Raw genomic sequence first — 16,437 nt, forward strand, 5'->3', positions numbered from 1 at the left:
GTGAGTCCTTCACCGTTGCCATGGACAGGAGCTTGTACGAGAGAAACATAAACGGCGTAAAATTACACGGGGAAACGAAGAAGATAACAAACGATGAAAACCGATAAACAGGAACACGAGCAAATGTGCGGAAATCCAGAGCTGCCACATACAGCGAATGAAAGCGAAAAAATAAAGTTAGTGAGCTTCTTTGATAGTTTAAAAGTGAGTTCAGCGGATGTGGAACAAAACCACACGGACCTCGAAGAGGAGCAGCCCGGGAATGATGACATTTACGAACTCCCCACACTTTTTAGCTTAATTGTACAGAGGTAGCTTAATCACTCATTAATAACATACTTTTTTTAAGTATACCAATGAATATCAGGGACGTGTGTCTCATTGACAGATATGAAGGGGAAACCTGGAAAGGCCAGTTTCATGGAGAAGGGGTTGCTTGTTTTGAAGGAGGCCAAACATACAAGGTAACTAAGCTACTATTGTAAATAAAGACGAATTTTGAAACCTCGAGGAAAGACCACATATTTTATTTTACAATACAGTAAATGCGTAGGCTACTTTATAAATCATTTTATTGTTGAACATGTTATTGTCCATGTACTTAAAGGTCCCATGGCATGACAATTTCACTTTATGAGGTTTCTTAACATTAATATGCGGTCCCCCAGTGGCTATAAATGGCGATAGGTGTAAACCGAGCCCTGGGTATCCTGCTCTACCTTTGAGAAAATGAAAGCTCAGATGGGCCGATCTGGAATCTTACCTCCCCTTTCTCTGCTCTGCCCGCCAGAGAATTTGGCCCACCCATGAGAGAGAGACATCATGGCTTTCAAACGAGCAAAGTGGCAGTTGGTCAAAGCTCATTGTGGGACTGGCTCTAGTGGCTGTAATTCTGCACCAAGGCTGAATTTCGGGAAAGAGACTTCAGATACAGTATTAGGGGACCACTAAGGACTATATAAAAACATCCAAAGAGCACCATGTCATGGGACCTTTAAATGAAAAATGCGCTTTTAAATGCAGTCAGTTGTCGTGCTCTTGCATAATGCAATGACAGGAATACATTTTGTCATGGTTTAAAATGCATTCTCTGAAAATGCACCAGAAATGTGTTATATGCTCCAAGGTAAAAAACAAAAACAAAAAACTATTTCATAAAGTCACTCATTTCTTTTTCTGAAGGGGATGTTTTCCAAGGGACTTATGGATGGATGTGGTGTCTTCACACTGGCATGCGGATTGAAATATGAGGTTATCTTAAATTTGATGTGTGTAAAATTGCTTTACATTAGCCCATGTGTAGATAGCATTATTAAACATGCATCCTGTATAGATACAAAATTTAAAAAAAGTATGGCCAAATTAAATAGATTTAAAATAAGGAGTTTGACAGGGGTTTTACATTTCTAATCCAACAGGGAGAATTTGTGTGCAACATGCCCATGGGCCTGGGTACCTACACCTGGCCGGATGGCAGCTCCTATAAGGGGGAAGTGTACAATGGTATACGACATGGGACTGGAACCTACAAATGTGCAAAGAATGGTGTGTCATACACAGGGCAGTGGGATCAGGGCAAGAGGCAGGGAAAGGTATGATCCACCATTTCATATCAGGTACAGCCTTTTTAGATATTTGTTTTGTAACTGGTTCTCTTTGTGTTAGGGTGAAGTGTATTATGACCACGATAAGACCTCTTGGTACAAAGGAGATTGGGTGAAGAACAACAGAGAGGGATGGGGAGTGAGACGGTATGTATGGATGATCTAATCTGTAGCCTGAGTGGCATTTGAACTGCCCAAAGGTGACATCTGTGTCTTAACAGCTACCCCTCTGGTAACATGTATTCTGGTGAGTGGAAGAACAACCTGAGACATGGAGAGGGCACGATGAGGTGGCTGAAACTTGGACAGCAGTATGTTGGGATGTGGCAGAATGGAGTCCAGGTATGAAAGCACACCGCTGACGCCAACATATCCATATCACACTAATTCCAGGACAGTAGCTTTTTATCCTGTTCCTGTTTTTGTTCTCTTCTCCGGCAGCATGGAGGAGGCACACACACCTGGATCCCGAGGCCAGCGGATGGATCCCTGTATTCCCAGAGCAATCAGTACACAGGGGATTTCGTTCATGGTCAGAGGCACGGACAGGGGACCTTTTACTACGCTGGTGGTGCGATCTATGAAAACGGATGGAGGAAGAATAAAAAACATGGGAAGGTTAATCAATGATACAGAATTGCCTCTTACAGTCAATACACATATGTCCTCAAATTCAGGGTGAAAAAGATTGGAAGCTCCTTTGCTTGGAATTTTAAAATACTTGTTATTAATGTTTTAGAAGTGCGTTCTACACAGCAAAAGATGAAAGATCTGGCATTCATTTCAAACTCAGTGCTCACCTATGATACACATGTATGCAATTACAAGCATTTCTAAAAGCGACTGTACTAAATGGTTCATAGGGAAAATTCACTTTTGAGGATGGACATGTTTTTGAAGGAGAGTTTGTGGACGATCTGATTATGAGGCACAACCTGAATGGAAACAAAGCTCCCACTCCTCTGTCTGGTAAACACCTACAGTTAATTCAAAATGTTCAGCCTGCCATCAAGGAGATAATTCACAGTGTTACAGTTGAAAATCCTTAATGGCTTACAAGTCTGTATCTTGTTACATGTTCATCTATCTTAGAACCAGGCATCTCTTTGGACATTGAATGTGTTTTGGAGAAAATCCCTGAGAGAAAGCGTGACACTGAGCGTAAACAGGTCAGGTCCCGCTTCACACAGCAACATTGTCAACATACAGTACACTCGCCTAAAGGATTATTAGGAACACCATACTAATACTGTGTTTGACCCTATCCTATCAATATGGGCCAACATTTCTAAAGAATGCAACCAGCACCTTGTTGAATCAATGACAAAGAATTAAGGCAGTTCTGAAGGTGAAAGGGGTCCCCCCACAATTTTACACCACCAGCCTGCCCAGTGGTAACAAGGCAAGACGGAACCATGTTCTCATTCTGTTTACGCCAAATTCTGACTCTACCATCTGAATGTCTCAACAGAAATCGAGACTCATCAGACCAGGCAACACTTTTACAGTCTTCAACTGTCCAATTTTGGTGTGCTCGTGCAAATTGTAGCCTCATTTTCCTATTTTTAGTGGAAATGAGTGGTACCCGGTGGGGTCTTCTGCTGGTGTAGCCCATCTGCCTCAAGGTTGTGCATGTTGTGGCTTCACAAATGCTTTGCTGCATACCTTGGTTGTAACAAGTGGTTATTTGAGTCCAAGTTGATCTTCGGCCCATTCTCCTCTGACCTCTAGCATCAACAAGGTATTTTCGCACCCCAGGACTGCATCATATAGGATGTTTTTCCTTTTTCAGACCATTCTTTGTAAACCCTAGCAATTGTTGTGCGTGAAAATCCCAATAACTGAGCAGATTGTGAAATACTCAGACCAGTCCGTCTGGCACCAACAACCCTGCCACGCTCAAAGTTGCTTAGATCACCTTTCTTTCCCATTCTGACATTCAGTTTGGAGTTCAGGAGATTGTCTAGACCTGGACCACACCCCTAAATGCATTGAAGCAGTTGCCATGTGACTTGTTGATTAGATAATTTTATTAACGTGAAATTTAACAGGTGTTCCTAATAATCCTTTAGGTGAGTGTATATGCTCTTTTACCCCCGTCCTTATTGTCACCCCGGCTCCTGCCCTGTGGCTCACATGTAACAGGTGGAGTTTGAGGTGCTGAAGCAGGACAGTGAGCTGAGGTCCATTTATGGTTTCTACAAAAGACTTGGCCATGCCCACTCCTCAAATAACATCTTCCAGCTGTCCCGCCTGCAGCTCTGGCGCCTTCTCAAAGACTGTAACATCCACCATTACGACATCACTCTGACACAGATAGACCATATGATCAGAGGTGAGACAGTTGGAGACTAGCACTCACAATCTCTCCTACATACTTAATACATCTCACACATACCGGACAGGACATTGATTAATGGTAATTACAGTATTTTTGTGCTTAATGTTTTTACTCTGTGTCTCAGAGGATGCCACAACAGCAGAGATCCACTCTCCTTTCACTCCCATGCTTCTGCATAGGCTCATCAGCTGTCTAGTGGTTGTGGCCTACCACATTTACCATAAGGACATGATGTAAGGAATGACTCCAGATGACCTATCTCTTAATTATGAACATATAGATATAGAATAACTGTCTAGCTTTTAGCCATGCTAGCGGCATGGTTCTCGGGTTGGCAATAACGTCCAGTTGATCCAGACTGAAGCTATTGGATGGATTGCCATGAGATTTAGTACACACATTCATGTTTCCATCTTGTACCATCATCTGGTCAACAGTTTTATGTGTCCAGTACTACAGTGCTAATTATAGCTGCTTCACATCAGCATGTTAGCATTTTGACTTTAGCATTTTGCTCAAACATCACTTCTCTTTTCGCAGGTCACAAAACAACCTTCTGGCTGCCTGCTTTTCCAAACTGATGACAGACAACATCCTTCCTAATGCTAAGAATGTAAAAGGTGCTAACAATATAATATTAAAACATCATGTGCACATATATTAGACAGAGGAACCTGCAAACGAAGCCTCAATGGGAAATTAAGATAGCAAATTAGTTATTTAATAAGATTGAGCACAAAACAGTGCAAAGGAGTAATGGAAAAAGAGTGAAGGAAAAAAACGTTTATGTCTATCAGGGCTTCAGTTTTCAGCTTTCTCGATTGTTGGTTGTTTTTGGGTGTTTTGTCTGAGACGACACACACACAGAAACTAATTCAACACCCTTGCTTAGGTCTATATTTTGCAGTAATAGCTGTGCTCATTAACTATAGCTGTGATCCAGGCTTCCTGTTTAGGCAGCCAGACTGTGCAGTTGTGGCTGTGAACTACTTAAAGAAGAGCTATGAAGTCTATCAGGCTAACTGCAAAGTCAATGCAGCCCCCAGAGAGGACCAGACCATGACCTGCCGACACCTGCTGTGGATGTTCAGGGTACAACAGACTGTAACACGAAGATTACCATACACATTAACTTCTTCTTATTCATTTCTACCACTTAACATAAGACACAGATGCAGTTTCCGTTGCTTGTTATTACAACAAAACCAGAGGGCTGTTCAATTTAGAGTGACTTGAAAATGATATGGTTGGAAAAACAAACTTTTACCAGCGTTCAGCACATTTATGATAACATTGTGTTGATTAGTTTATTGTAACCCCTGCCAGGATCTCCATCTGCTGGACAATAACCTGACCACAGCGAGATTGCTGCAGGTCATCACTGCAGAGAGCCGTGACCACAGAAACCTGTCCTCCTGTCTGGATCTGGAGGTCCGTCCGTGGTGTTTACACCAGTTGACAAATTAATTATTTCTCAGCGCCCATTGACGGATTAGCATTCATCTACTTACTCTTTTTTTGTGTATTCCTTTCCCCTCTGTAACACTTCTGTTGTTCCCACTCTTGCTTTAGATTACATTCCTGGAGTTTTTTGAGGTACTGCTGGGCTCTGCTGAGGTGAAGTGTCAGCCTGTTTCTGAAGACGTAGAGGTGAAGTGTCAGACTGTTTCTGAAGACGTAGAGGTGAAGTGTCAGCCTGTTTCTGAAGACCTGGAGGTGAAGTGTCAGCCTGTTTCTGAAGACCTGGAGGTGAAGGGTCAGCCTGTTTCTGAAGACCTGGAGGTGAAGTGTCAGCCTGTTTCTGAAGACCTGGAGGTGAAGTGTCAGCCTGTTTCTGAAGACCTGGAGGTGAAGGGTCTGCCTGTTTCTGAAGACCTGGAGGTGAAGGGTCAGCTGGTTTCTGAAGGCCTGGAGGTGAAGGGTCAGCCTGTTTCTGAAGGCCTGGAGGAGGGCCAGTCACCGTCCAGCCCTGACACTGAGGCCAGGAGGGATCTCCCTGAGGTGGAGGCCAGCGAGAACATCTTCCAGACTCCAAACAGCCCTTCCCAGTCGGTCAGATTCTTTCTAAAGCCTCCAATGGCCTCCTCACCCCTTACCCACTCTATGTAGAGTGTAGTTGTTTTGGGAATTACAGAAAAAGGATAAAACTGTAAATTCTGCAGACACAAAACAAAGGACTTACTTTTTTTTTCTATCCAGGTGGCAGCTTCAGTGAATTCCCCCATCACTCCTGAAATCTCCAGCTCCAAGTCAATGGAGGTCAGTTGCAACAAGCAATCTAGCATGCAAACAAAATCCAGTATTGATATGAGTGTTGTTAACACCCCTGCTATTGATAGTATTGAAATATGCTATGACTTGGCTATGTCTTTGCTGAAATCTTTAATAACATTTAATTGCACATATAGACAAGTGACAAAGCAGGACTATCCACTGCTCAAGAAGTGGAGAGTGAACAAGACAAGACTAAAATCAACGAGAAACCTCAGGCAGCAGGTATGTTTAGTTGGGTTATGTTTAGGTTCTGGGTCAAATAATGTATTGTCTGCACTTATACATAGAAATATACCAGGGGCGGACTGGCCATTGGCGGGTTCAGGAAATATCCCGAAAGGCCGGTCCATCCCGGGCCAAACCAGCCGTCATATTTCAATTTCAGATGTCAGTTACAGTCCTGGACGTATTAAACAGATGACAATACGGCTCTCTGGGCTGGCTGGAGAAGCAGTGGCAGCAAAAACTGTCCTGTCCTGTTAGTAGTGTTCTGAGGAGTGTCCAGGGACAGTCAGACACTGTCCTGTAACTCCCATGACTGTCCCGGGACAGTCAGACACTGTCCTGTACACTGTCCTGTGACTCCCATGAGTGTCCCGGGACAGTCAGAAGGACAGTGTCTGGGTGTCACAGGACAGTTTCTGACTGTCCCGGGACAGTCATGGGTGTCACAGGACAGTGTCTGACTGTCCCGGGACACTCCTCAGGACAGTTTTTGCTGCCACTGCTGATGGCTGGCTGTCGCATTAGCAGCAGCGCAAAACGGAGCTCTGGCCCGGCCGTAAGACTGCGCAACGAAATGCAGTTTCTGTCCAGCCAGAAATGCAAAAAGAGCAGAAAAGTGCAATGTTTTATTCAAGTATAGACAGGACAAGAAGCGGCCGAACGGCCCGCCCCTCCCAACTTGGACTGCTCCGCTTTTTGTTAAATGTGATTGGCTCAGCCTGACCCTCGGCCGTGTCACTTACTTCCCTCTGAAGTTACACAGACTGTTTAGAATCATTGGTTACACAGAGAAAACTGAAAATGTCAAAACAAAAAAAAGGTGGTAGTGGTGGAGATAAGAGAGAAATGGGGGGCGCGGAGAAGTTAACATTAAAAAGAAAAAAACTGTTGGAGCTGGATGCGGCAAAATGCGCTAAATTGACTGACGTTCCTTAGTGGAAAGGCCAAGGTTAGTACTGTCAGGGAGAGCAGCACTGAGGAAGATGGAGCAGGACCCTGGCGGAAGAGACATGACAGGTGCACTATAAGACCTTTTCAATGGAATTCCATTGCTAGGAAACAGCCTGGCCCCTTGTTAACATCCTGTCAGTTGATGACATTTACATACACTGCAACAGGAAATCAAATTGGGTCCATTTAGAATGTTTATGTTTACATCTGTGAAAAGGTCTATTGGCACGTTTGGCAGTAATGTGTGCATTAGCTAGGTCAAAGCGGGGTTAAGAGGGAATATGCATTTATTATGCTATTATGACAATGACTTCCTAAACTCATTATTTTCTGATAATTCTAGTCTTTCACAAGTCTTTTATTTTGTATGTAAATACAGTATGCAACATATTAGAGTTTATCATCATTATTACTATTGTTACTAGTTAAGTCCAGTCATGGTGGTGGTGATGAGGAAAATGATGAAGAAGAGGACAGGCAGGAGGAGTATGAAGCAGGAGGAACCAGCAAAGATACAGTGAAAGGTACAAGTGCAGCGTGCAGGGCTGTTTAAAGCCTTGTGTTGACTTCGGATCAAATTGAACAGTTTTCAATTTTTGTTTTATATCAGAAAATATGGGACGGAGAAATAAGTTCTGAAAATGTGTGGAAGAAAAACTTTACAATTTAAAACGTTGGAAAAAGCAAAATCTGTGAAAAAAAAGGCATCAAAAACAAAGTTTTTTTTCAAGGTTGACGGGAAACAACACAAGGGTTAACTTCACGTTGGGTTGTTTTGATCTCTTCTTGTAGTATTACTACCACCATTAAAATGACTTCCAAAAAAATAATTAAAAAAAAGTGCTACATGCGCTCTTATAAAAGGTCCGCTCCATCCCAGAGTCCCGGGCAGCATTTTTGTCAGAGTACATCCCTGATACATACGTATGTTTATGTATAAATCATATAAGGGAAAAAGACTTTAGCTCATATATGCCATTTTCAGAAAACGACATTCATTGCAATGACTCTCGCTCATCATATTTCCTCTAGAGCACACAGGTGAAGGCAAGAGTGTGCTAACCAGAGGAATGGAGGCTAAAGACTGGGACATGGAGCTCTGGAACCAGACGATCCATCAATTCTTTAACCACTTTTTCTTCCCGGCTTTTGAACATAACCGGTTAGTGTCCAAAAACAGTAAAGAGGAAAAGCTCCACCAGGAGGCCCAGAGACGAATCGCTCTGGCCAAGGCCCAACAAAGAACCAGCCAATAGTACAGATGTAGCCATTCCCAGCTAAAATTGATCTCTTTTTGTTGGGTCAGTTTGCAGTATGAATGGAGTCAATGTTTTAGTTATATGTACTGTATTATTACTCATAGGATTTAACCAGATACAACAGCAGTGGTGGCACTCAATTTAAGATTCATTTATAGTATGTATTGTGAGTTTATAGTGTTGAAATTGTCAGAGGACTCCATTGTAGGGGCTGAAAGATTTGACTGACCAGTTTTGAAATGAGAAATTAAAGCCAAGCATCTACATAAACACAGCCACTAGATGGCATCTTATCACTTTCCATACCTGTGGCTCCCATTCCAGTATCATCCCTGTCTTGCATGCAAACTGTCTTCACCCAAAGTCCCAAATCATCCTACTGCTTCTGTACTAATATTAATGTGCCATAGACATGTGTAGTGCTCAGTGTTTTACTGTATTGGGTTACAGGGAATAAGGAGGCTGGTAAATGTCACAAGATGCAGCTTAGGAACACAATAAAGCCAACTGTTCTTTACCTGAACTATCCACACAGTCCAAACACAAAACAAAATGCCTAAAGCCTTTAAGTACAGTGAGTAATAAAAGCATTGAGTGCACTGCCAGTTTGTGCTCTAATGTAAAATAAGGAGTAATCAGCATTTCCTTGTTAAAACTAGAAGTTTAATTGGAAGATAAAACTAATTTCTAGTAAGTCAGAATCACTCATACATTTTTTCTTTTCTTCCAAGTAACAAAAGTAGTCACTATAAGTAAAAAAAAAAATAAAATATTTAAAAGAATGTGTCTTTAGAGGGGAGGGGTGAAGACCATGAGGTCACTCGGACAGACAGACTGGCGTATCCGGTCCTTCAGGTCCGGGGTGAAGAAAAGCATGGACTCGGCTGTTTGGGCCTGAAAAATGCACAAAGAAAATATATTCAGCAATGACTAGGCTTAAATAAAAACATGCAAGTAATAGTTAAGAGTTAAATGTGGATTTAAAAAGGCCAATATTTGAAAAAAAAAGTAAATAAATAAATACAAGAAATAACCCATTGACCTTTGGTGACTGAAGCATTAACACTGAAGGCTCCACTGGATGTGCTGTGGCAACAGTGAGAAGTGAGCCTAACAAATGAGTGAAGACAGTGAAACATGCAATTTAAAACAAGTTTAAGAAATCTCAGTGTGGTATTCCCTTAGAACCAGGCAATCACAACATTTTCTAAAAGTTTTGGGTATTAAAAAAAAAAAAAAAAAAGTAATGATTGATAATTTCAACTACTTGAAATAAACTACTACTCAATTTCTTAGATATAAAATCTAGTTTTGCTAACTTCAAAACAAATTTCAATGAAGAAATCCTGCCTTCAGCTTTAGCATCCATTAGGGTCGTTAAGGTATAAAGCCCCGGTGTACACCGTGTGTGTACCGTACTTCATCGAGGGCATCAATCATACCTGGTTCTTGCTGAGTAAGCAGGGGCTCTGACTGAGCTCTGGGACTCTCCATTTCTACATCAGCTGCCATGGGGGACAGCATATCTAAGGCAACTGTCTCCCGCGGTGACAGGCTGCATCTCTGTGAAGGCTGGAAGTAACGCTCAAAGTCCAAACCAGGAATTTCCTGAAATTACAAGAGAATAATAATAATAATAATATTTATTGTATGCAAGAGAAGACTGGATCAGTTTTTTAAATAATTATCCTTATCCTACGTATAAGGCTTAGAATTTGTAATACAAAAGGCAGTGAAGCCTGAAAACGTGATTACCTCAACAACTGAGCTGTCTGGTGTATGACATACAGACTCCTGGGCCTCCACAGCAGTAGGGAAAGAGATTGTAGGCTGGCTGGGAGTCACACAGGGCGACAACATGAAACTCAGAGATGGGGGCTCAGGGGCCTGGGACACTGCTGGAGTTGGTTTGCACGGAGAGAGGGAAAGTCTTGGAGAGAGAGGGAGGTCAACATCGACAGCTTCAGCTGGCTCGTCTTGCTCCTCGACTACAGAAATGGATGGAAGTGAACGTACAGGTGTGGCCGCGCTCAAGTCAGGAACAGAAGCCACGTCTTCCTGTGCGGGGACGGTTTCTGGCTGGCTGTCATCTGAAAGCGCTTCCTTGACAGGTGAGAAACAAAGGGAGACATTGACGGGGTCTTTTCTCTTCTGGGATGACTGAGGAGTGCCACGCTGAGACTTGGGCGTTTGTGCTGGGGTTCGGTTGAGGGCACGACTGATGTGGGCAGGAGTGTGGACGGGCTGAGCAGGAGAGGCGACGGCGTGAAGGGGAACCTGTGCCAGTGCAAGGGATCGCCGACTGACTCTTCTAGGAGAGAGGTAGCTGGAGCAGGGAGAGGCCTGGGGCAACACCGCAGCACTCCGACGGCTGGATCTCCTCGCGGAACCTACAGACACGACTATATGACAACAGTGTTATTAGCTGGGCGAGGGGGGGGAAGAAAGTACACAAGGAAACACTGACCGATGGCATGAAAAGAAAGTCCTTAGGCATTTTCCTCTCACCTGATGGTCTGGCTGGGCTCTCCACCTGGAAGAAGCCTCCGTCAAAGACCACGGCGTCAGTGGGTTGGGGCTCTGCTTGATCGTTTCCAGCCTCCTTTGCTGCGTTCTCTGCCTGCTGTCTGGCTTTCATGGCCGCTTTCACAGCAGCTAGGCGAGACTTGGCTGCCACTTTAGTTCCTGTTGGCTTGGCAGGTGCAGCTGATTGTTTCTGTCAAAAGCACAGGACAAGCACTTTACCTCCACATCATGACACCTTTTGCCCCTAAACATAGTGCGTATATATTATATACACACACACACACAAAATACACACACGTCTTCACCTTCACGCCTTTCCTCTGTCGCGGTGGTGGGGGCTTGTGCTCCTCCACCCAGCCCCGGCTCTCTGCTTCTTTCAGAGTGTTAAATTTCTTGTGGACATCCTCTACCTGAAAGATGGAATTAAGTACAGATCATATATAATTACCAGTCTCCTTATGGGTTTGGTGCCTGAAACGATGTGTCGTCCCTCTCGTGTGGACACTCACCTGGTAATACACCATGTCCCAAAATCCCTGCAGGTCCGTGCAGGTGATGATCCTCTCCCCTCGGCCCAGGTCGCAGTCGTCCACCAGACCGCTGAACTGCGTAAAGCGCTCTTTCATCAACAGCCTGGCCTGGCCGACTGCAGTACGCATGCAGTCTCTCACTAAACAGACAAGAGCCAGAAAGACACTGAATTACAACTGTTCACTTAAGGGAATAAGGTCATTTTTCTGCTACCCAAATATAGTCACTTATTCAGCATGACACTCACTCTCTTCTGGGATGGACTCATCCTCCACTTTAGCCTCCCAGAGGACACTCAGAGTCGTCAGTCTGTCCGTCTCATTGGCAATTTCCGATCTAAACAATATACAAAAAAATTTGAAATGATTGTAAAAACTTTTAATTGACTGAAAAAGTAGATGGGGAAAAAAAAAATCAATGATTTGCAGGGAAAAAAATAGGTATGCCACCTAAAGTATAGTACGTCATGCTTTGATTCCAGGGGGATGCCTGGAGTCGGAGGGGCCATTGTGGGAGATGTACGCGGTACGGAGGGAGAGGGTTTGCTTGGCTCAGCCTGAGGCTCAACATTGAAAGCCGGAACCTCTGGTAGAATGAAGCTGGGGCTAGGTAGAAAGAACGACAACATGGCATTGAGCTAGGAAACACTCCACATCATCCATTTCTCAGAGGCGCCAAAGACAAAAATCTAGTCTGGTACATTGTCAATTAATATTTACTGCCATAATTGGGCATACATGCAACAAAATTTATAAAAAAAAAAAAAAAAAAAAAAAAAAAAAAAAAAAGGAAAACAAGACAGACCTTGGTGTAAGGAAGGCGTCTGCTGAGCGAGGAGTGAGAGGCTCCAACTTGAAGGACGACAAACCGGTGGGAGCCTGGAATTTAAAACCCTCTGGAGCAAAAGACGATAAAGACGATGACGCTTCAACAGGATCCGCCGCGGGGAGAGAGTCGGCCGGGGCTTGGTCCACCGCCATGCCTTCCTCTTCAGAGCACGGTGCCGGGCTTGGGGGAAGAGGTTTGTCCTCTGTCTCCTGCATCTCAGGCTCCATCAGCTCGGGCTCCTACACAAGAAAGAAACCATAAACTAATTGACAAGTTACTGGTTTATAAAAAATAAAAATATATGCAGATGTAACACTGCATGTTGTCCTGCACGCTTATGCTTTTCTTGGCCAGGTTGCCGTTGTAAATTAACCTGTTCAACGGCCTACCTGGTTAAATAAAAAAAATAAAAAACCCAGAAATGCTCACCATGGGCATAGCAGGCTCGATAGTGGCGACAGTTGCTGCATATTGAAATAGTCACAAAAAGAAAGTGTTAAACGTTAGAACTGTTCACATTGGAAATGTAAAACTGATCAGTCTCTAACATTTAATACCTTTGGAGTTCCTTTCTTGGTCAGAAGGGGGGGCCACATGGCTGACAAATGCTCTGCTCCTTGTGGTTCTTACATCTGAGGGGTAAGAAGAGGCATTTAAAGATATAAAGAGTGGTTATGTAGGACAATAGTGGCTCATCACATTTGCTTTGATGGTTATCTGTGCCATTACAGTTTTAAAAGTATAATAATAATAATAATAATAACTAACAATAACAACAACAAACCACTTACACTGTGGCCTTGACTCAGTCTGTTCAAAGAAAATGAGTGAAGTCCGCACACAAACAGCTGAACGCTCTGGAAAAAACACTTGTGCAAATAAGGCACTGTGGGATCTGGAAAAAAATACTATTTTTAAAAGTATTTTTCTAGAGCATTCAGCGGTTGCGTGGACTTTACGCACTCCTCATTCAATTCAACTACATGGATGTACACAAGTTATTATTTTTTTAACTTTACTCTGTGTATACCTGCAGACTTGTGCTTGGGTTTGTCTTTCACCACAGGAGCTGCTGTAACGGGAGGCCTGTTGGCTGACCTTGTCGACAAAGCTCGTACGGCAGGCTCTACTACAGTAAGATGGCATGACACAGATTGAGATGCAAATAAGGGAACACAATCGGGCAAAACCAACATGATAGCCTGTCTAAAAGGTCCTGTTATGCGCAAAGATTGGTCTTCTTGTATTACTTTACCTTGACGAACATGGTTAAAAGAACCTGGTGTAGGCTTGACCCGGGTCCTGGTTGATCTCTCCACAGCAGGTTGAGCTATAGGAGGAGTGAAAGGTCAGACCTAAAATACACCAGGTTACAGAAGACTGTATGCTTCTGTTAAAATACAGGACATTCAATTTATTCACCTTTCATTCCCGCAGTATTTGTATCCTGCACCTTCACAGTCTGTAGAAATGTTGGCCAAAGAAAAGCAGTGCAACAAAGTGCATATTAGCTTATGGAAGTTAATGAGAACATATGAGACGGATATCTTAAAGAAAGTAGTACCCTCTGGACTTGCTGCTGCTTCATCGAACGCGTGACCCTGGCATTCTGAGATGGAGCTGTGTTTACTTTTGTCTGAAGGACAAGCAGAAATGACACGATCATTGAGTCATTACATCATTACAACTGCCACAAAGAGCTATTCTGTTATAACTCATGCCATCATATTCAATAAGAATAAAAGCAGTGGGGTAGATATTTACAGTAAACAGGGTATACTCTAATGCAGGGGTAACCAACCTTTTTGAAACAGAGCTACTTCATGGGCATTGAGTCATACAAAGGGCTACCAGTTTGATACACTTTTCTCAAATAACAAATTTGCTCAGTTTGCCTTTAGTTATATATGATTAATGATACTCCTCTATGCGAAGACACTGATCATGTTATAATTATCAACAATGACTTAACAAGGTGGGAAACAGATATCAATATTCAATTTTCATTTTTAAAACAGGCCTGAGGGCTACTCATGTGGTCCTTGGGGGCTAACTGGTGGCCGCGGGCACCATGTTGGTGACCCCTGCTCTATTGAGTCCTCACCTCCTTAGCTCTGGTTAAGGCAGCTGGGACCACAGGCAGAGAGGGAATGGTAAGGGTGTCCTTTGGATGAAACATGCCCGTCTTAAATACCCCTTTACGCTCCCTCTCTCTCTTTTCTTTCTCCTTCTCAAGAGCCTTACGCTCTTTCCAGCGATCAAGTTGTTTCAACCGCTCTTCCACAGCCACGCCTGTGAAGAAAATAGAGTTAGTGCCTCATTGTTATTAGGTTTGAGTTGTAGCTGTGTTGGAAAATGAAGCCGTACTTTTAGCAGATTTTGCATTGTTCAGTGTCTTTTCCTGAATGGTTGACATGTTGGCCATGATGGAGGCATCCAGGGAAGACATTTCCAGCTCTTGCAGCTTGGCCAGCTGCCTGCGTGTGTTCACGGCCCGTTCTCGATTCTCCTTCTGGGACTGAGACCTCCTACGGGACATTTTTACCCTCAGCATGGACACACTGGTGTCCCGCTGGCGCAGGTGAGCAAATCGAGAATCCATCTTCAGGTACCTGGAGCGAAGAGGAACAGAAAATGGCTTATTTTTAGGGGTGGGGGAAAGAAAATCGATACAGCATAGTATCGCAATATTTTTTGTGGCAATACTGTGGAAATAAAATTGAAGTGAGATGAACAGACAGAGAAATGTATCTTTTTAGATAAAATTTTCCTTTGGGGAAATCATTTGAAATTGGGTAAAAGGTAATGCATTGCAATATATTGCAATAAGTTTAAAATTGCAATATCATCGTATCGTGACATAAGTATCGTGATGATATTGTATCGTGAGGCCTCTGGTGATTCCCACCCCTACTTATTATAGGGACACCCTGAATATGACAGCTATTAGGAGGTATTGAGATTAATCCTATATGTTAATAGTAATGCCAACTAGCACAAATATATTTGTTATGAAATATGAGTTACAGGGTCTAAATAAATTAAAAAAAACAAAAAACTTAAATATCTGATTTGAACTGTGGTCAGCTATAACAACTTAACTGGGATATGTGGATATAATTTTGTAAATAAATAAATACAGAGCTATATTAACTGACTATTATATATTTTATTCTAAATTACTTTGTCACGGTGATGGCAAATTCCAATTAGGGTTTACCAGAATCAAGCAACCCTGCTCTCAACAATAATACAAACGTTTAACGTTAGTCAAATATCCAGATCACCTAAAGTCAGCTTAAGTTAAGTTGAGCTAACGTTATGCTTACTTTACGTTAGCCAGGTTAACGTTAACCGCTAGCTAGTTAAATGTTAGCTGTCGTTAACAATACAGTCCGTGAAAACGACAATAAGTTGAATTAGTGAAAAAACGTAATGTTAACCCGTTAGCCAAAGCTTTAAAGTTACCGTTAAAGAGATAACGTCAGTTAGCTAGCTAGCTAAGCTACCGCCAACGCATCGACTGATCATGAAGCAGGAGGAAGCCTCGAACTACATTAACTATCGCTAAGTTACCTGTTCAGTTAGCAACGAATAATCAAAATTGTCTTTTCATATATAATATATAATAACACATGCATCTTACCTTCCTCTTTTCTGACAAAACGCTTATAAAAACAAACTTTCTCTTCTGGCTGTCCAGTAACAAAAATGCACAACGGCTCAGCCCAGCCTGAAAAACAAAACATTCATGACGGGTGAGCTTTTGAAATTCTGAAGTGACGCTGATTGGCTGCAAATCAGACTGGAACGGTGAGTGTTGATTGGTTCTTTGTCTTCTTCGGTAGATTTCTTTTTGGTATGGTAACAACTGTAAGATTTGATGCCACCCATTGGT

The 16,437-nt window shown here is 42.8% G+C and overlaps 2 protein-coding genes across 6 annotated transcripts; one reads left to right on the forward strand and one right to left on the reverse strand.

Moving 5' to 3' along the window:
• On the forward strand, positions 1-8,924 carry rsph10b (radial spoke head 10 homolog B). 3 transcript variants are annotated; one of them, XM_028567527.1, is made up of 19 exons: positions 1-311; positions 389-464; positions 1,183-1,251; positions 1,419-1,592; positions 1,666-1,751; positions 1,826-1,946; positions 2,046-2,222; positions 2,468-2,573; positions 2,697-2,773; positions 3,750-3,939; positions 4,070-4,178; positions 4,486-4,565; positions 4,889-5,037; positions 5,272-5,376; positions 5,518-5,997; positions 6,145-6,204; positions 6,354-6,441; positions 7,821-7,919; positions 8,428-8,924. In XM_028567527.1, exons 1-19 carry the CDS (start codon positions 94-96, stop codon positions 8,649-8,651), a joined length of 2,688 nt encoding a protein of 895 aa, XP_028423328.1. In that variant the 5' UTR covers positions 1-93; the 3' UTR covers positions 8,652-8,924. The 3 variants fall into 3 exon arrangements, with proteins under 3 accessions (XP_028423328.1, XP_028423329.1, XP_028423330.1); XM_028567528.1 differs by lacking the exon at positions 7,821-7,919; XM_028567529.1 differs by lacking the exons at positions 1-311; positions 389-464 and having other exon boundaries at positions 1,191-1,268.
• Positions 8,925-9,295: 371 nt separating this feature from the next.
• Positions 9,296-16,316, reverse strand: dlgap5 (discs, large (Drosophila) homolog-associated protein 5). 3 transcript variants are annotated; one of them, XM_028567525.1, is made up of 19 exons: positions 16,186-16,316; positions 14,907-15,151; positions 14,644-14,831; positions 14,104-14,175; positions 13,962-14,001; positions 13,795-13,869; positions 13,570-13,665; positions 13,097-13,171; positions 12,969-13,003; positions 12,516-12,778; positions 12,161-12,316; positions 11,959-12,047; positions 11,690-11,850; positions 11,486-11,590; positions 11,163-11,370; positions 10,410-11,056; positions 10,097-10,262; positions 9,697-9,764; positions 9,296-9,548 (listed from the first exon to the last, which is right to left on the reverse strand). In XM_028567525.1, exons 2-19 carry the CDS (start codon positions 15,139-15,141, stop codon positions 9,444-9,446), a joined length of 2,784 nt encoding a protein of 927 aa, XP_028423326.1. In that variant the 5' UTR covers positions 15,142-15,151; positions 16,186-16,316; the 3' UTR covers positions 9,296-9,443. The 3 variants fall into 3 exon arrangements, with proteins under 3 accessions (XP_028423326.1, XP_028423325.1, XP_028423327.1); XM_028567524.1 differs by having other exon boundaries at positions 13,570-13,668; XM_028567526.1 differs by lacking the exon at positions 9,697-9,764 and having other exon boundaries at positions 13,570-13,668.
• Positions 16,317-16,437: the final 121 nt, after the last annotated feature.

Source organism: Perca flavescens, chromosome 21, assembly GCF_004354835.1.
Source record: "Perca flavescens isolate YP-PL-M2 chromosome 21, PFLA_1.0, whole genome shotgun sequence".
NCBI classification, from domain to species: domain Eukaryota; kingdom Metazoa; phylum Chordata; class Actinopteri; order Perciformes; family Percidae; genus Perca; species Perca flavescens.

Excerpts from the sequence above, each read along its gene's own strand:
- rsph10b (XM_028567527.1), top strand. The coding sequence starts at position 94 with ATGAAAACCGATAAACAGGAACACGAGCAAATGTGCGGAAATCCAGAG. Across the intron at positions 4,566-4,888 it reads TAATGCTAAGAATGTAAAAG|GCTTCCTGTTTAGGCAGCCA; the intron begins GTGCTAACAATA and ends GCTGTGATCCAG. Across the intron at positions 7,920-8,427 it reads CAGCAAAGATACAGTGAAAG|AGCACACAGGTGAAGGCAAG; the intron begins GTACAAGTGCAG and ends TATTTCCTCTAG.
- dlgap5 (XM_028567524.1), bottom strand. The coding sequence starts at position 15,141 with ATGGATTCTCGATTTGCTCACCTGCGCCAGCGGGACACCAGTGTGTCC. Across the intron at positions 14,176-14,643 it reads CCTTAACCAGAGCTAAGGAG|ACAAAAGTAAACACAGCTCC; the intron begins GTGAGGACTCAA and ends CTTGTCCTTCAG. Across the intron at positions 12,779-12,968 it reads TCGAGCCTGCTATGCCCATG|GAGCCCGAGCTGATGGAGCC; the intron begins GTGAGCATTTCT and ends TTTCTTGTGTAG.